General features: G+C 39.4%; 1 protein-coding gene across 1 annotated transcript in view; it reads right to left on the bottom strand.

Annotated features, from left to right (window-relative positions):
• The window catches only part of LOC134753493 (mitogen-activated protein kinase-binding protein 1), a 130,941-nt gene that overhangs the window by 32,304 nt on the left and 78,229 nt on the right, over nucleotides 1–20,408 (bottom strand). Inside the window, exons 9-23 of the mRNA XM_063689372.1 lie at nucleotides 19,321–19,481; nucleotides 18,335–18,470; nucleotides 17,333–17,500; nucleotides 16,787–16,899; nucleotides 15,419–15,514; nucleotides 13,838–13,946; nucleotides 11,558–11,698; nucleotides 9,838–9,948; nucleotides 8,894–8,983; nucleotides 7,917–8,047; nucleotides 7,477–7,605; nucleotides 6,302–6,421; nucleotides 4,298–4,419; nucleotides 2,685–2,782; nucleotides 1,160–1,276 (exon numbers count right to left, since the gene is read on the bottom strand). Coding sequence (XP_063545442.1) covers nucleotides 1,160–1,276; nucleotides 2,685–2,782; nucleotides 4,298–4,419; nucleotides 6,302–6,421; nucleotides 7,477–7,605; nucleotides 7,917–8,047; nucleotides 8,894–8,983; nucleotides 9,838–9,948; nucleotides 11,558–11,698; nucleotides 13,838–13,946; nucleotides 15,419–15,514; nucleotides 16,787–16,899; nucleotides 17,333–17,500; nucleotides 18,335–18,470; nucleotides 19,321–19,481 — 1,842 coding nt within the window. The remainder of the gene's footprint in view (nucleotides 1–1,159; nucleotides 1,277–2,684; nucleotides 2,783–4,297; nucleotides 4,420–6,301; nucleotides 6,422–7,476; nucleotides 7,606–7,916; nucleotides 8,048–8,893; nucleotides 8,984–9,837; nucleotides 9,949–11,557; nucleotides 11,699–13,837; nucleotides 13,947–15,418; nucleotides 15,515–16,786; nucleotides 16,900–17,332; nucleotides 17,501–18,334; nucleotides 18,471–19,320; nucleotides 19,482–20,408) is intronic.

Below are 20,408 nucleotides of genomic sequence, written 5' to 3'. Positions count from 1 at the left end.
GAACAATCATATACTACAAACTTTAAGGCTGGTTGTACATGCAAAATCGGTTCATAAGGCTAGTTATACACTACAATTATTTTCAAGTAAAGATATATATATATATATATATATATTTATATATATACGCGATAAAAACGCCGAAACGTCGGGATGTATTATAAATTCAATATACGCGATATAATCCGTTTTCATAGTTTTATTTCATGAGTAACTATCGCGGTAACGGAAGACAATATTATGTAACAATATTATTAATAATTGAGTATGAGCATGAGTATGTATAACTGTTTGTAAGGATCAAATCTTGCAATGATCCACTTCCCGGTTTCCGATGAAGCTTAAAAATTTGCTTACATATGTAAGTCGGGTGACAATGCAATATTATGGTACCATCGAGCTGATCTGATGATGACAGGAGGTGGTCATAGGAACTCTGTGATAAAACAACGCAACCTAATTGTGTTTGGGGTTTTTAGAATTGTCTTGATGAGTAATTAGTTGCCTGTGGAAAGAAAAGTACAGTCAGCGATAAAAGCTTGTACAAAAAATTACATTTTTGCCAAAAACTTTGCTAAATTGAAAAAAAAAAACTTATTTAGGAATATCTTTCAATATTGCTTTATTTTATTATCAACAAATTGATTTTGACAAATTGATTACATCAACTTTTACTCGATTGATTACTTTTAATTAACCTTAGATCATAGTTCTGCTCCTAGCGAAAACTATAATAAAACCGGACAAGTGCTCGGACTCGCCCAAAGAGGGTTCCGTACTTTTTAGTATTTGTTGTTACAGCGGCAACAGAAATACATCATCTGTGAAAATTTCAACTGTCTAGATATCACGGTTCATGAGATACAGCGTGGTGACAGACAGACAGATAGACGGACAGACAGACGGACAGTGGAGTCTTAGTAATAGGGTCCCGTTTTTACCCTTTTGGTACGGAAATGAGCTACATTTTATTACTAAATAAGAAGTCCCGGCTTTGTTTTCAAGTCTTATAATTTATCACTTTTTCATTATTATATAAATAAAGAACGAAAAAAGACAAAAGGCTATGATAATGATGCATGACAATGAAAGACACATACTAGCTGTAACATAACAAAAAAGCCCAAAACAAAATGCCGCGAAAATAAATAAAAAAAACCTTCTCCAGTCTCGGCGAAATGGTCAAAATGTCGTATGTTTTACGGATGGTCGCGTCGAAGTTGCGAAACAGCGCTTCCACGCGCGGCAGCTGCGACAGGTTGAGGGATTTCGGCCTCTAGTGTCAAGGGAATAACCACAACCAAGTGAACTAAGGCTGGATATACAGGTTTGAAGGCCCGTCCAGACGTGGTGATCAAATAGACCGATTTAATCATAAAATCAATTGGCGTCAATCTCATATAGCGTCCACACATACACAATTTAATCAACAATTTTTGATTTATGGTGACATTCGAGCGCTCTTAATTAAACTCGCCCACCGAGGGTTCCGTTCTTTTTAGTATTTGTTGTTAAAGCGGCAACAGAAATACATCATCTGTGAAAATTTCAACTGTCTAGCTATCACGGTTCATGAGATACAGCCTCGTGACAGACAGACGGACAGAGGAGTCTTAGTAAGAGGGTCCCGTTTTTACCCTTTGGGTACGGAACCCTAAAAAAAGCCTTTAAACGCGCATACAAGCGCCGAAAAATGGCATTCTTGCCTTTGCACCTCCATTTGATCGGTCATAATCTTAATCAGTCATGATTTAATCAGGATGTGTGTGGATGCTAAAATGAAATTGCCTCGCCAATCCCACTTATCAAATTGGGCGAAAAATTGTCCGTCTGGACTGGCCTTTAAGTGGGTTGTTTCATATTAATCTAATTATACGCGCATGTGTATTATGTTTGTACATTTACCCAGTGCTCCGTTAAAAAAAAGTATACAACTTACCAAAACAAAATATTTGATCGAAGTAAAAGGACACGATGTATACTTTTCTTAATACATTAACCCAGTGCTTTCAATCACATGCGCGTTTACCGTAATATTTCATAATGCCACGGACGCATATATGCGTTTTTCGGCACTTTGAAAAACAATAATAATTAGAACAAATTATGTGAATTCGTTAAAATTACTATTAATATTTGTTAATATTGTTTTTTTATAAATCAAACTAGAAACAACCCACTGCGTGAAAATAATTAAAACCACATCCAAGTAAAATAAAATAAATAGGCAAAAATAAACCATCACCTCAATAATTGAGTGAGTGAGAAAAATAAAAGTGACTTGGTATCATGCATTAAAGTATTAATTGAGGAGAATATTTACAATTACGACTATACAAAATTAATATGTGCTGTTATGGAAACATAGTTCATATGTGTACAACATCTGAACTATGTCTTCGACCGTTTCCCGTAACGCACAAGATTATCAACATACTTACATACAATGTTAAATTATTCTAACATAAATAAATGCATGCTTTCTTTTCCTTTTCTTATACTAACAATAGAATAAGTCACAAATGTAAACATTTAATTAAGTAAGAGTTGAGCGCGGCGCGCCAACCAACTGGTTACTCCAGTTTGGCGCATTTATAGTATATGTGTCTGTATTATATGAATAAATGAATTTAAAAAAAAATAAGACCGTAAATTCCAACATTTTCCATATTTTAAAGGTGTACCTGTTTGCTGACGACGTCGCGTCGCTTGTCGCCGTAGCGTGTGTCGGTGCCGCTATCGAGCGAGCTGTCTTTTGAGCCGTCCGAATCGCCACGTTTGTCTGAACAGGAAAAAAAATATGTGACGTTTTCAACCAATAGGTACCACATTGTCGCTTGCCGATAAGGTTGATTTCAAATTGAAGCCATATGGAAATAGCACCTTATTGGCAACCGACAATAAGTACCCTTTTGGATGAAAATGGCACATATTTAGGAAATGATTCTTAAGGCCGTTCCCTTAGCCAGAAGGCGAAAAATCTCCTTATATGATCATATTTTTCTAAGAGACGTTGATATTCGTAGACGTGGAAAAGTTATATGTAGTTCTTGATTATATTATCTTTAATAACACAGCTTATGATACACGAATTATGACACTTCGCTCGATACAATTAATTCCCAAAGTAAACTCTAACTCGGACTTTTAATCAAACTTTACTCGGTTATTTATTATGTGACACTATAAACAAAAAAAAAACAAAAACAATCTTAACTTAAATAGTAATTTGACAGCTTAAGGCAACGTTTTTAAAATAAGAAAAAATCGACAAAATTCGATCAAAATTGCCACTTGGCGCGCATGGTCATTTCCGTTCTTCTTGCGAAATGTGACAGTGACAGTGGCAAACCGATGGAACGGCCTTAAACGGATTGTGCTTTTGGACTAAATAGAAAATTAAAATTAGACATTAAAACTTCATGTTAATAAGCAGGGCTGCTGGCAACAGTTCATTCACTTTGCCTTGCGAGCCGTAGGATCCTGCGATTGGTTATCCAAGTAACAAAAGGTTCTATAACTAAGGCATTTTATCACCAAACAGTGATATTGTAGGCCTATAATGGTAACCATTGTGACTGTTTGTTCTATAAAGGTTTTTTAACAGAGTGTTTTGATTCTATAAGTTAAAGAGCATTTAAGTTCTATAATGTAGCACTTAGAACGCTTATAGGACCATACAAAAGAATCTTCAAAAAAAGTGCTGCACTGTAATAGATATGCAAAAAGCGATTATGGTACTATTTAATACTATAGACGACTTTACTGACGCTTTTATGTACCTATTTTGAAATAATAATGCGTCAAAATAACTTTTATAGTACTAGTATTGTAGCAGCATCGTAAACACTATTAGAGGATCAATCTGCACTATAGAAGGACTTTGCACGACCATTACGTAACGTTTTAGGTTTTTAAAAGCTCTCTCAACATCGCTATAAGGCTAGAGTTCTGTAAAAGTCATGAAAGTTTTTCTATAGCGCTATATAGTATCATAACAGTTACCTGGTACGTTGCTAAATAATCCGTTAAAACATGGCTGCTGTTTTCTGCCATGATAGCACATTAGCAGCACGGCTGGAGCCTATGTGTACTATAGCAGCCACAGTTGGGACAAGTCCTTATTTTATTAATTTAAATTTAATTAAAACATGAAAATTATGAGAGCGCATTGACCGTCTTTGTCTTTACACAACTATCGATATCGATAAAAAAATCTTTCTAACTCTAGCAAGATTGCGACAGTCTTTTGTTTTGCCGTGAAAATTCCGGGCTCTGACTATCACACGTCACGTACCGTTCGGTTGTATCCGGCGCGCCCACTTGCCCCGCGCGGGCGGGTCGGGCGCGGGGCACTCGGGGACTAGCTCGTCGCCGAGACTCTTCTTGGCCCAAGAGGGCAGGCGACCAATACGGAGCCTAGAAATAACACATTAACATTCATATTTATTTTGCAAGTAAATTAGCAGTTAAGAGCGTTCTTACAAGAAAAGTCGAAATATTGTAAAATTGATGATATTCCCGACAACATTTAAGACTTTACGCTCATTATTAGAAACAAAGAGTACTTGTTCCAGTAAGAGCGTCTTCTTCTCTTTAGGAATATATTGTACATTTTAGAAAAAGGACTAATTAAATTAGTAATGATTTTTTTTCTGATGGTCGTTTACGAAAAACCCCGCGTGAAGCACAGAATTGTGAGCTCTTATTTGTAAATTTTGAGAAGTTTACTCTGCTTAAGTTGGATATTTTGTATTACTAATATCCTGTACTTTAGGAATATCGAATGATATTCTTCCTACATGCTTTTGAGAAAGAGAAAATCAATGTAAAACGAATTGAATTTTCTCTTCGAAACAAGTGTAAATTCCTACGAAAATCTACTTAGTATCGAAGTCATTTTTATACACGAGCAATCTACAACGTTTGCTTATACTGTTGTAAAATACTTAAACTCGCTCAAAGCCGAAATGTAATAGCGCTCTTAACATTTTCATTTTAACTTGTACTTCAAAGCTCGATTTAAGTTGCTTAAGAGTCGGGTTGCACGTTGCACCAAACTGCTTGTTATCGTTAAATAGTTCGCTATATTTTATTGTATGGAGTTTCATAGTAAACCGCCGCCGCGCGCTGGGTGACGTTGATCAGTCTGTCGAGTGCGGATGGTGCAACTGGCACTCCGTAAGTCACGTCTAAGAGACCCCACACTAGCGTCTTTTGAATATCGGCGTCTAGTCGGCACTATGGAAAATGGCGTCGCTGCGCAGTTGCGCCAACATTGCGTCAAGCAGCGGCCATAGATTATAAACTGAAATAAATATCATTTATATCATACACCCGCACAATAATAAATGAAATAGATATCACACTTTTGTCACACCGGGTGGTCTAGTGGTCAGGACGTTAGCCGCGTAAGCTGAAGACGCGGGTTAGATTCCCGCCTCGGCCACCGGTGGAATTGGTCACTTTTTATTTAGTGCATGTTATCTATTTCAGTTTATAATTTATATATAGTAGTGCGACTACTTAAAAAAACACAAATCAAAAAATATTTCATAAAATAATTTGATTTGTTCCCTAGTTAATCAGCCAAAATTAGCAAGACGCTGACGCTCGGGAGACGCTAGCACAGGGCGGACACGCTAAACATCAAACATCACTTGCGTTTCTATGTGTGAACGGCACGTCTGTACACGCGACGTCATGGTGTGAGTAAGTTGCTTAAAAACAGTACTGAGCGGCCGGCAAACGGCCGTCAATCTGCTGTCACGAGGTCATTCGAGTCGGGACGGGGCGGGGCGTGGCCGTTCTGTATGATAATACTATTACTTATTCTGTGACGCTAGTGTGGAGTGGCGCTAACTGTCACCTCATGACAAAATGCATGGAGTTTGACACTGACAGTCAGTTTTGTAACGATTGCTAAGTGGCCGTGAATGGTACAGTTTAGTGAAAACTCCTCGTTGCAAAATTTACGAATATGCAGTTAACAATATCTTCATCTTGAATGATAATACATTTATTTACATATGTATGTATGTATGTATGTATGCATGTTTGTATATATGTAGGTATATATTGCTATTGTTCTTATATGTGTGTGTATAAATAAAATATATATTGTTTAGAATAATAATTTGTTTCATATTTCCTCTCGCTTTCTACAATCCTGCACTAACACACGTTTCTGTTTGACCCAATGGTTGACTGGTAGAGAATGTCTTAAGGCATTAAGTCCGCCATTTGTACAATTTTATATCGTGCAATAAAGTTTAAATAAATAAAAATAAATGATACTTACGTATAGTCTGGTACGACAGGCGTAGTGAATTTGTCATCCAATAATTCTCGAGGTGGCGAGCCGAGATGCGAGTCCGTTTCACTTTCCACACCGCTCACGCCGTTAGATGGCGCCACTCGTCTGAAAAAAAACAAACAATTATATAAAAATTCACTACGTGACTTCATCATGTATAATTTATAAACCTCCAGGTCTTTTTTGTTGTATTTTTATTTTGTTGCGGTACATCTTTTGTATCGCATTTTTGATATGTGTATATGACTTTGGTTTCTGAATAAACAATATATATATGTATATATATATATATATTGGGATGAATAATTCACTAGTCCTGTATTAAATCATTTTACGGTTTAGACTCACTTGTTTTAGTCACTCGCGCGACATGTTTCGGAGAGCCTAGGTCTCCTTTCTCAAGCACTAATAGTGCGAGCAGCGTTCACGACGACCGTGTATTGCGTAATGATTTAATGTTAGTATGTCTCACAACAGTTTAAATTCGATTAGTCCTGTATTTCACGGTAATTCTTTACTAATGTTAGAATTATAACTCCTCGCACTGAATATGCTACAACGAATTGCTCTGTAAGCTAAGTATAAACCTCACAAGTCCATCGACAGAAATCTGTTCTCAAATTGTAGGAAAATCGAATATGAATGCGACCTATAGAATGTCGAGAACAGCTGAAGAGATATAAGAAAGCATTTTTTACACAAGCTAAAACGGATACCTTCGATATCGCTCGGCCAAATACTTATGGGACACTACTAGAGATACACCGGATATTCGGTTACTATTCGATATCCGGCCTTTATTTTTAATATCCGGCCGGATACCGGATAGTGACCTACCATCTGGCCGGATACCGGATAGTAACTTTGCTTGATTTCGGAGTAAACAAATTGGATTTAACAAACAGTCACGGTCATAATCGTAGTCGTTTATTATTCTAAAACAATATAAAGATTCCACTCACTTGCACGCGGACTCATTTCGAACCTAGAAATGAGTCCGCGCGAGAGTTCACTACGAAACAGGTCGGAAGCTGCACAATGCGCACCCGAAAAACCGAAATATAGGTATTGTTCCGCCGGCCGAATATTCGGCGGCCGGATACCGAATATTCGGCCGATGGTCAGGCCGAAGATCCGGTATCCGTTGCATCTACACTTACTTGCCCTGCCTTATGGCCTGCTGAGCTAATCTAGCTCTCATAGTGACCACCATGTCGTGAGGTACACGCCATACAAACACACAACCGTCGCCGGAGGCTGATATTAGATGTTGGCAATCCGGTGTGAACCTGGAAATAAATTAGACTGTATTATGAAGACATAAGGGCCGTGTACAAGCAGTAAATTAATTACGACAAATATGCAAACTTGCAGAAAATAGGTCCCACAGTAAGCTCAAGAAGGCTTGTGTTGCGGGTACTCAAACAACGATATATATAATTTACAAATACATAGAAAAACCCAAGACTCAGGAACAAATATCTGTGTTCATCACACAAATAAATGCCCTTACCGGGATTCGAACCCAGGACCAACAGCTTCACAGGCAGAGTCACTAGGCCAGACCGGTCGTCAATCGTCAAATAAATGTTTTTCTTACCTAAGTCCAGTGACTATTTCGGAATGTCCATACATGGTCGCCATACATTCCCCGGAGTAATAGTCGTAAACGCTGAGCACTTTGTCCGTACACGAAGTAGCGAGGTAGATGCCGCTGTTATCCAGAGCCACCTAAAATAAAAAACGCATTAAAACGTTAAGCTCTGGTTTCCTAGGAAAGCGGTGACGCCATTTGCATGACGGTGTCGATAGTTTCGTGAATGTTTTATTTGATAGCGGTGAAGCTATTTCTACTAAAATCACAGATCACACAAAAATAGAAAAAAAAAAACAATAAATTTTGGGGGTTCCCCATACTTGGAACTGACACTCAAAAAAATTTTTTCATCAAACCCATACGTGTGGGGTATCTATGGATAGGACTTCAAAAATGATATTGAGGTTTCTAATATCATTTTTTTTCTAAACTGAATAGTTTGCGCGAGAGACACTTCCAAAGTGGTAAAATGTGTGTCCCCCCCCCCTGTAACTTCTAAAATAAGAGAATGATAAAACTGATAAAAATATATGATGTACATTACCATGCAAACTTCCACCGAAAATTGGTTTGAAAGAGATCTAGTAAGTAGTTTTTTTTAATACGTCATAAATCGTAAACCGCAATTTACCTTTCACTCACGTTTCACATAAAAAATATATTGTTAAAATTATGTAACGTACGGAACCCCCAGTGCGCGAGTCCGACTCGCACTTGGCTGGTTTTTCATAAATCAGACTAAACTTAACGAATGTGAGGAAGTGATTCTAATTTAGCTTCCAATATTAGACCTATACATACTAACAAGACAGGTTAAATAAAAGCTCTAAAAATTAAGAAATAACTAATAAGACAGACACAAAAAAATGATCAATAAATCAACAGTCAATTTCACAGTTCGTTTTAAATATTATAAATTCATTAAAACTTTTAGCAGAAAATAATAGAATTTGGAAATAGGAAAGAAAATTCTAAATTACCTTGATTAGGGTTCCGTCATCGGCCGTGGTCCCTCTAAACGTCTTCGTGTGTCGGCCGTTGGAAGCGCTGTACACCCTCACGTTGCGGTCCTGAAACGTAATTTTTTAAAATGGAAACTTCAGTGTAAGAATAGGATTTCTGGCGTGAAAAGTCAATTATTTTTCATACTTTCCTTAAGATTCTTCTACTCTCGGTAGTACTGTTAGTTATTCTGTGCTCTCGATACACAAGATTTGTTCTGGGGCTTGTCATATACACGGTGGCTAAAAAATAAGTGCATACCCGTTGCCAGGGAGGTTTCGTGATTATACTGAGCAACTTTTACTATGGGACCAACCACGAAATCGCGAAAATTTTTTTAGCTGTTTCATACATTTTGGCTGGTCCATTTTCTATATTGAGGGTAAAATTTTCTTTCCCGATTTCGTGGTTGATTGGTTGGTTGGTTGGTCCTTCTACAATATATTTTTAATGGCATCCAACAAAATAATTTGATATAAGAATACTAATTAATATGTGGTATTTTCTATAAAAAGGGAGCTTATTGTCGATGGCGCTTACGCCATTATAAACGATGCTCCTATATAAATACAATGCCGCGCGACGCTGTGCGGCGTAAGCGCCATCGACAAGAAGGTCCCTTTTCATAGAAAATGCCCCATATTAAAAGGCTCACAACTGTAAAAATTGACATATGTATTTGTACCTACACTACACAAAACTGTAAAATAATATAATCTGTCTCATGTAATAAAATTTTTGACGTGTAATATGTAATAATATTATTAATAAATGAGTATGAGTAGTAAAAGTTGCTCAGTATAATCCCGAAACCTCCCTGGCAACGGGTATGATGCACTTATTTTTAGCCACCCTGTATTGAGAGGAAGCGATTCCTACAGACAAGTTAGAGAGATTATATCCAAGTGATCTGACGTATTACCTGACAGGCTGTCAGGACGTGTCGTCCGCCGGCGTCCACCTCCATATCGTACAACGTCGTCCGACCGGACACGTTCTGTCCTCGTTCGAACTTGTAACCCCCGTCTGGAGTCTGAAACACATTGAAAATACATTACACGTATACAGTTGCAGCAAAGATAGATATAACTCCGTAATAGATGGATACAGTCTAAGGAAAAAACGTGCCTCGAAAATCACGAAAATTTTATTCTCGATCAGAGGGCGCCACTAGCTTTGGCCTACTCTCGTATAGAGGGCGTTGACGGTTTCGTTTGTTATTTATAATTTTAACGCATATCAGTGAAAGAACATGGGTCAAAATCATAAAAATTATTAATGCAAATAAAAAAAATCATTTATCCATATTTTAATACATTTTATCGTATTTTTATAAATAGAATAGAATAGAATAGAATAAGTTTATTCAAAAACGCTTAAATTAATCTTCATTTTTAGTTTTAAAGTTTGTCGACAGATGGCAGTGAATTTACTGTGGTTACAAAATTTACTATGACAGTACCGCTCTATCCTATTATATCCTCTTCGCACGTATACAGTTGCAGACATCCATAGACTATGGTATTAGCTGTAGACGGGCCATATGCTTGTTTTGTCACCGACATCCGACATGGTATAAATAATCATATTATATTTTTATTTTTTTCATATTTTTTTATTTAGTAATTAAAACTTAAATCTATCATTACAGATTTTGCCTAATGCGATAGATAAGCCACAAGCCAATAAACAAAGTTATTGTCAGTATACATATAAATGTTATATATTAACCTAAACCCCAGGCCATACAAATGAAAAAGCAAAAATTTGCCACTGAAATTTGAACCTATAGTGTAGGAAATAGAGTTGATTTTGCGTTGTTGGAAAATTGAACCAAACAAAGCAAAATTGACTGTTCCAATTGAATAGGATTTAAATGCAAAAAGCAAAAAAAGCTGTAAAAAGTAATGAAATAAATTCATTTGTATTTGTATTTTTATTTGTCAATTTCATCAAACTGAAGAGGTACTATAGGTAGGACCTTGGCCCTTAGGAGGTTAACGTTTTACTCGACTCATTCACAAAAAGCTCTCAATGCTTTTCTCTCTTTTTTTCTTTTTTTTTCTCTCTCTTTTCTCGCTCTCAAGCTCGCAAAGCTACAAGCTTTTGATAAACGGGCCCCTGTTTTAGTTAATAATCCATACTAATATTATAAATGCGAAAGTCTGTCTGTATGTCTGTCTGTGTGTTGCCTCTTCACGCTTAAACCGCTGAACCGATTGAGTTGAAATTTGACGTAGAGATAGTTCGAGTCCCGGGGAAGGACATAGGGTAGTGATTATTCCAGAAATCGCCCTTTAGGGGGGTGAAAAGGGGGGTGGAAATTTGTATGGGGAATCAATAAGCACTAAACCGATTTACATGAAATTGGATATGGAGGTAGTTTGAGTCCCGGAGACCCCAAAAATTTCTCTTCTCTTCTCTTCCCTTATATTATCTTCTATTCTCTTCTCTCCTCTTATCCTACCCTATCTTGTCTTATCTTATCTTACCTTACCTTACCTTATCTTATATACAATATGCTCAAATTGAATAATTGCTATGAGAATTTTTCCAGGCGCTATACTTACTAAGTGCCGTTACTAAGTCCACGCAGACGAAGTTGCGGGCAAAAGCTAGTAATGTATATTAAAGCTACGTACCACAATAAGTTGTCGAAATAGAACAGTTTTGTCGGCTCCGCAGGATACTAGCTGAAGAGTGGCGGGGGCGGGGGCAGGGATCAGGCGTACTGCTGTTATACTAGATGAGTGTTCGTCTAAGGTTTGAAGAATTTGGTAGCCCTGGGAAGGAAATTTGTTCAAGTTTTAGTGGTTATCGTACAACTTACACGTCATCATACAAACAAATAATGACAAATATATTACACTTTATTGAAATTTTATACTGATCTCTCCTTGACATTGTTTTCTTGTTCATCATCATCATCATCATGTCTACCGATAGACGTCCACTGCTGGACATAGGCCTCCCCCAAGGCTCGCCACTCCGACCGATCCTGTGCCGCTCGCAACCACCGAATTCCCGCGACCTTCACCAGGTCGTCGCTCCATCTCGTTGGAGGCCTACCGGAAGCTCGTCTTCCGGTACGCGGACGCCACTCCAGAACCTTCCGGCCCCACCGGCCATCAGTTCTGCGAGCAATGTGCCCCGCCCACTGCCACTTAAGGTTTGCAATTCTGGGAGCTATGTCGGTGACCCTAGTTCTACTGCGGATATCATCATTTCTGACTCTATCACGCAGAGAAACCCCGAGCATAGCTCTCTCCATTGCCCTTTGCGTGACCTTGAGCCTTCTTATGAGGCCCATTGTTAGCGCCCACGTCTCAGATCCGTATGTCATCACTGGTAACACACACTGGTCAAAGACTTTTGACTTAAGACACTGCGGCAATTTGGACGAAAAGATACTGTGGAGCTTCCCGAACGCTGCCCAACCGAGTCGGATTCGACGAGTGACCTCTTTCTCGAAGTTGGACCTACCTAACTTGTTACTCAATATTATATCAATTTTATATATATATATGCATGAATTGTAATTTATAAAATAATTATACATGATAAGCATTGTAAACCAATCGTACGCCTACGGGCAAAACATAGTGTTCCACAACATGTTTATTTATAAGACCTAATATTTGTACCTATGTTTTTACGAATAAATGATTTTTGATGATGATGATGATTATCATCTTCCTCGCGTTGTCCCGGCATTTTGCAGCGGCTCATGGGAGCCTGGCGTCCGCTTGGCAACGAATCCCAACAATTGGCGTGTTTTTACGAAAGCGACTGCCATCTGATCTTCCAACCCAGAGGGTAAACTAGGCCTTATCGGGATTAGTCCGGTTTCCTCACGATATTTACCTTCACCGAAAAGCGACTGGTAAATATCAAATGATATTTCGTACGTAAGTTCCGAAAAACTCATCGGTACGAGCGAAGGGTTCGAACCCGCGACCTCCAAATTTCAAGTCGCATGCTCTTACCACTAGGCCACCAGCGCCCTTCTCGTACAATTCACTCAATATGTAAAATATCTTGAGCCAATTTCAAGTGTAAAGGCGAACTTTCCTCTTTTAAGGAGATTTTCTAGTTAACCTTCGAGGACATATCGAGTGGGCGTAGAACCGATGGCCATTGGGGCGGAAAGGTTCTCGAGTGGCGACCACGTACCGGAAGGCGCAGTGTGGGTAAGCCCCCCACAAGATGGACTGATGACCTGGTCAAGGTCGCGGGAGTCCGCTGGACGCGGGTGGCGCAAGACCGGTCATTGTGGCACTCTTTGGGGGAGGCCTATGTCCAGCAGTGGACGTCCTCTGGCTGATATGATGATGATGATGACATATTGATCATAGTTTTGAACTTGTCTGCCTATTTATCGAATTAATTGTTTACAGGTGCAAGATGGACAATATAATAAATAATACAATCAGTTCAATTAGCTCCATGCATGAATTTATTTTTATTTTTGGATTCATAATTTATATCGTTGGAACACCGGAATACTTTTGTAAACCTTAACATTATTTTATTAAAAAATATTTAAAATGTTGAAAATTTTTGAGCGGTTGAAACGCTCACAATTTTTGGCGCGAATTCGACAGAGCGTGATGACGTCACACGTTGGGCGGCCCAACTGACGTTTGCTACTAATGACACTAATCTGTCGAACGCGTGACGTCACGTTGCGTTTCGAGCGTTTCGCTCACTAGCTTTTCGCGGGCAAATTTTTGTACTTCTTATTTATAATTTTAAGTAATTAAATGGTAATCTAAAAACGGAAATGCATTTGTAACATGATATAACGGTAACAAACATCCGAATTAAAACATATTTCGTTCAAATATAAACTTCATGCATGAGGCTAATTAGGCAAGCACCAAAGTGTGGAAGTGCTACCACAAACGCCATATTATACATACCCGATCGACCATGAACACGTGAATGAGACGATCTCTCGAAGCTGAAGCTAAGAGCCGCGGTTTAGCCGAGTACTCCAGGCATAATACTTCGGCGTCGTGAGCCTCCAACCTACAATTACAAAACAACGTTTAAACCAAGGGCATGACACTCTTTGATAGAGAAAGATAGTCTTATTGCGATTCGTATAAGACGAAAGAGAAAATAGTGCCATGCTTTGTCCTTATCACCGACCGGGTGGCATCATAGGCGATGGCGAAATACCGAAATTTATAAGAGTGAAATAGAAAAAAAATTATATGAATATTCTTTCTCTTACCCCCGGTCGCTCGGTGGCGCGTCTATAACTACTTGTATATACTATGTCTATGGTATTGTATTGTAGTTTGGGCGATTTACCGCAACTCGACGACTGGCGCCTGTTTTGCGTGACATGGGGGTGGGCTAGTCCTGCCAGCCCAGCTCCTCGAGGAACCCTATCAAACCTTTGATGTTGAGTAGGACCTCGGGGAGGTCTATCTATGTCTATATCTATGTCTATGGTTTAAACACATTCATCCCTAAGTGTTTGACTGGTTATAGTTTGAATCATCTCAAATTATTTTTACTCCAAAGACCCTAATATGTTAAACAAAAGCCATTGTTTCTTCAGCGTGTGGCCATTGTGTCTAAGTGCGCGCCACGCGCTGAGACACAATGGCCACGCGCTCAGAACAATGGCCACGCGCTCCCATAAAAGAAACAATGGCTTTTGTTTAACAGATTAGGGTCTTTGGAGTAAAAATCATTTGAGAAGATTCAAACTATACCGTTCCTTAACCCACCGACGGAGCGGCAGCTGATATTCGCGAGGTTTCCTTGTAGGTTAATCCCTTCTACTATCCATACTAATATTATAAATGCGAAAGTCTGTCTGTCTGTCTGTTCCCTCTTCACGCTTCAACCGCTGAATCGATTTAGATGAAATTTGGCAAAGAGATAGGTTGAGTCCCTGAGAAGGACGTAGGATAGTTTTTATCCCGAAAATCATCCCTTAAGAAAGTAAAAAGCGGGGTGGAATTGAGATAATTAATGAAGTGTCTGCTAATTTGTGTGCATAATATGCTCAAATGGAATAATTGCTATAAGACTTTCTCCAGGCGCTATTCATACTCTAGCTGGGGTTACTAAGTCCACGCAGACGAAGTCGCGGGCAAAAGCTAGTAATATTATAAATGCGAAAGTCTATTTATCTGTCTTTCTGAGTGTTACCTCTTCACGCTTAAACCGCTGAACCGATTTAGTTGAAATTAGACATAGAGATAGTTTGAGTCCCGGGGAAGGACATAGGGTAGTTTTTATCCCAGACGTCATCCTTTAAGGGGGTGAAGAGGGGCGGTGGAAGTTTGCACGGGGAATCGATAAAAAGCAGATTGGATAAAAAATAAGCTACCCAAATTACTAGCTCCACGCAGACGAAGTCGCGGGATAAAGCTAATCGGTTATATTGTGAGGTGTCAAAATCCGATGTGGATTCATTTGTATAAGATTATCTATCTCATAATGGTTATTTATAATTAGATTAATTAACCCCATTATTGTACCTGTGCAACAGTGAGCCGGTGGCTGAATGTATCCACACGTTGCCAGCTCGGTCACCCGATGCTATGTGAGCGCCGTCAGGACTTATCCGCACACATCTGTAAATTATAATTTTTAATACAGTTGCTCAAGAAGCGGTACTTTTTGTGGCTGCGTAGCGTGCGAGAAGCTCAATTTCTCGAACTAGTGATTTTTACTTTTTAGTTCCAAACTATAGTTTCGAAACGCAGTTTTTATGTAATTTAGCTTGAGCAGGTACCAGGGCCTCACTCGTTACTCCTCGGTGTCGTTGAGCAACCCGCGCCGGGCCCGCGGCGGCCGCGGCCGGGGCGCGCGCGAGTATGAAGGTATCGCGGGCTGCGGCAGCTCAAGTATCGCGGGCTGTATAGGTACTTTTGGTTTTGGTTTGGTTTGGTGGTATGATTCTACTAATGATATATTAATTTATTATTTTTTCGCAATTGTATTAAAAAACGTCGTTTACAACACGTGTGAAATGCCTTTTTACCACTCGTACCGAGTCTTGCCACTCGCTTTCAGCTCGCGGCACGATACCTCGGTACTATTTAGTGGTAAAAAGACATTCTTTTCACACTAGTTGTAAAATGTACTATTATGTTCCAATTTCTTGGTGCAATGTGTGTTTATATCTCACATTTTGCTTAATGAGAGAGTGAGACGTAATGCAATTGGACCAAGAAATTGGACAGGTGTACCCAAGGGCCTGACACTCTTTGATAGAGAAATATAGTCTTATTGCGATTCCTATAAGAGGAAAGAGAAAATAGTGCCATGCTTTGTCTTTATCACCGACCGGGCATTTTTTCTTGGTCTGGTTATGGCATCATGTGGGCATCATAGCAAGGAGGCGAAATACCGAAATTTATAAGAGTGAAAGAGAAAAGACATTAGACATGCAAACCGGATAAATTGCGTAGTATTTTATATGAATATTCTTTCTCTTACCCCCGGTCGCTCGGTGGCGCGTCTATAACTACTTGTATATACTATGTCTATACCACACTTAAGTATGTTAGTGTTCTATTTGTAAAAATATAGGTAGTTAAAATGGTGGTCAATTTAAAAATAGCTTCGCAATACTTTTCTTATCGCCGTACAAAACAATGGCGAGACTTAATAGTAACAACCAGGCGTGGCTCACTCCGCGATTTCGTCGCGTCGCTACAAGTACACGCGGCCCACACCAATTTTGGTGTCTAGCCATAGTGGTTTGCCGGGCACCGCTACGGAACGGATACCTCGCGCTTGCGCCACCTAGCGGTCATATCTGTCGTAATAGATGCGTTTTGTTAATTTTCTGTACCTAGTATTATTATTTATTCTAGAGTGCAATATAAAAATATACTAACCGCACACCAGTCTTGTCGTCATACGACTTCGCTTTGTCCTTATCCGCCGCGCTGAGATCTGCATCTTTCAGGAATTTCAGCTCCGGGTCGATGTACACCACTTTGTTCAGTTCCTAAAAAATAAGTGGTAGTTAGCGGGTCTCTAATGTTTCCCATATAGTTTTAAGTCATAATGTATTGTTTGTCAACATTTTCTTTAGTCATAATTTGGTTTTTCTCAGAAACGCGTAACTTTTCAGGATTGTCATAAAACAAACTTTTTTTTTTTTGACGGAGTGGTAAAATGCGTTACGCATTCCCCCGGCCTGGGGAGCCATTGGGGGATATGTGGGACTCCCTCCTACAGCCATCCTCTCCTAAAGAGAGGAGGAGAGGAGGTATACCCACTAAAAGCCACTCCGGCGTCACCCGTCTTACCGTGTTGAAGGAGTCATGGGATGCCTGAGATTCTACCGTGATTCCTTCCGGCGCCATAAAACAAACCTAACCTAACTTAATCTATCTATTAACCTGAGGATTTTAAAAGTTAAAAGTAATAGTACTTACGTTGCTGTAGATATTGGGCCCGCTCCTGCCCTGCAGGGTCCACATCCTGACTGTGTCGTCACTGGAACAGGTGAGGAAGGTGCCTGCAGGGAGGGTGCCGGCCCCGTTGGCCATGTCCACGCCCCAGATGCAAGCGGAGTGGTAGAGGGCTGAGTGGGATTTGCCCACCTGTGGAAGATGAAAACAATAGTACATTATGCAACGAGGTGTAAGTGAAATATTGGAAACGTGGATGTTAATTGAATTAAACACCCGAGTTTACAATATCACAGATCATATAATACTAGTACAGATACCCAATCCCATACTAAAAAAGCGCACCGTCCTAAGTAGCATATAATTGTAGGTTATTTTTTAGTTCACAGTAACGAACTAGATGGCGCACGGAGCTAATAAAACTCTTACGATTAACATGCGTTGAAATTGCGCTGAAATACCTCTCTTGCGACATCTGTTGTAGCTTGCACGCAATAAACCAATACGTCACATTCACTTTTAAGGTAAATTATATAGATGGTATAGAGAAGATCGCAATCTCTTATGGCAGAATTGTTGCAAAAGTGACCGCTTTCAGCTTTAAATAATAGTTCCTAATCTCTCCGGTGGCGCTAGTTAGGCTCTGGGACATGAGTATAACATGAACCATATAAGGCAACAAATAACCCGACCAAATTACGTAGGTTGTTTTTGGTAGTATTTCGGTGTATGGTGGCGCCGCCTAATTACTGTTTTTTGATGGACACTTTTCATACATAGAGATTTGGCTCCTTTATATAGTCTCCATGGTAAATTATTACTATATGGCGTTTCAGATATCAGCGACAAAATTAAAATTTATTTGCATGATCACGCAATATTCTGACACTCTTTATGCATAATAAAGGATTAAATAAAATTTTGACACCGCTTGACGTCTTAATACTTGTTTAACTTTAATTCCTGTCTTTTCTTTTCAATTTTTTCTACACCAAAAGTAAAAGTTGGAATGGAAGTAATACCAACCCTTTTAATATCTCTGACGTCCCATACATAAAGACTGTGATCGTTGTAAACGCAGGTGAGCTTGTGGTTTCTGTCATCATATGTTAAAGCGATGGCGTCTGGATACCGCGCGTTGGGCGGCACGGTGAACATGTGGCTGTGAAAAAAAAACGTGGTATTTTCTATAAAAAGGGACCTTATTGTCGATGGCGCTTACGCCATTATTAACGATGCTCCGATATAAATACAATGCCGCGCGACGCTGTGCGGCGTAAGCGCCATCGACAATAAGGTCCCTTTTCATAGAAAATGCCCCATATTGTTTCTTTGTAATACGGTTGATAGTTGTATGTAGAGATTTGTGACTGAATTTGACACATACATGCATACATTAATACGTTCACTCACACATGCTTAAACCGTATCTAACACCTATTAAAATAAGGAAGGGGAAGGGGAGAGAGGGAGGGGAGGGAATGGAAGGAAAGAAAAGGGAGGCAGGGGGAAGAGAGTTTGCCACCTTGTGGTCTAAATCGAAAACTTTAACTTTCATTTTAATTTAGTGCCTGTGATATGGTTAAATAAGGCCAAATTCACGTCGAAGTTGTAAATGAAATTATATAGTTTTGAAATTATGAGTTGTCACATGCAGAAAGGCAAATATACAAAGGTAATAAAATCATAGGACTACGATAGTCCAGACTGTTCTATATTTGCCCCCCGTATACAGGGTTGTTAAAAAATAACTGAATTACCGTTGCCAGGGAGCTTTTGGGATCATACTGAGCAACTTTTACTATGGGACCAACCCAGAAATGGCGAAAAAAAATTAACCCTCCCATAGAAAATGGACCAGCCAAAATGTATGAAACAGCCTTTTTTTCGCCATTTCGGGGTTGGTCCCATAGTAAAAGTTGCTCAGTATAATCCCTAAACCTTCCTGGCAACGGGAATGCACTTATTTATTAGCCACCGTGTATACCTATACTCATAATATTTTTATTTACCTTATATTATGTCCCTGGGCCACGTCCACTCCCAGATAATGCGTCCTCGGTAACGTGGTAACGTATCGTAGGGAGTCAGGAGCGAAACATCGCACCAGTCCTTCGGCGCAGCCCACAAATATGTAGCCGGCACCGATCGACATGCAGTTTGCTGATGTCGTCTGTGGAATAGAGAAATGGTTAGAAAGTTTAATCTACTCGCCGCTAGGCTCTTTGATAGAGAAAGATAGTCTTATTGCGATTCCTATAAGAGGAAAGAGAAAATAGTGCCATGCTTTGTCCTTATCACCGACCGGGTGGCAGCATAGGTAGGAGGCGATGGCGAAATACCAAAATTTATAAGAGTGAAAGAGAAAAAATCCTATGCTGCCCAAATTTTATATGAATATTCTTTCTCTTCCCCCGGTCGCTCGGTGGAGCGTCTATAACTACTTGCATATACTATGTCTAAGAATGATACATAATAAAGTTAGTATACTATTTTGGCTTTAACCGACCTCAATAGACAAGCAATCCGCCGTTGTTGTCTGTGGGATAGAGAATTGCTTAGGGAGTTTGTTCTACTCGCCGCTAGGTGGCGCTGTTCGTAATATTGTAAGTGCTACATCGCGGTTTCATTATATAGGAGCGATGAATGATACATAGAAAAGCATATTGTACTATTTTACTGATGTCTGTGGGATAGAGAAGGGTTAGGTAGTTTGTTCTACTCGCCGCTAGGTGGCGCTGTTCGTAATATCTTTACTTCTACAATAAATAATAGTACTACCGTACAGAAAGGAAACTTCCTACAAAACCGAAGTTTGACAGCGGTTCAGGGTCGAATCATGCTGTCCCTTTCTAATATATGGTACTATCCCTTTCGGCTATTTAGGGTTGTCAAAATTCAAGTCATTATCTTATCGGTGGTCGTGCACGCAAAGGGACGTCAAGTTGTGTCAACCCTAATAATTGCTCGGAGCAATGCTGAGCCGAACGGAGCCGAGTTTGCCCGAAGCGAGGACATTCGCACCCCTGCTTCTACATCGCGGTTTCATTATTTTTATGGCAGCGTTTGTGAGCTTGTTTTTACTTTTTTTATACTTGTC

This window comes from Cydia strobilella, chromosome 27 (genome assembly GCF_947568885.1).
Source record: "Cydia strobilella chromosome 27, ilCydStro3.1, whole genome shotgun sequence".
Classification (NCBI taxonomy): domain Eukaryota; kingdom Metazoa; phylum Arthropoda; class Insecta; order Lepidoptera; family Tortricidae; genus Cydia; species Cydia strobilella.
Note: the sequence above shows the minus strand (reverse complement) of the source record. Positions and strands in the feature narration are given on the sequence as shown.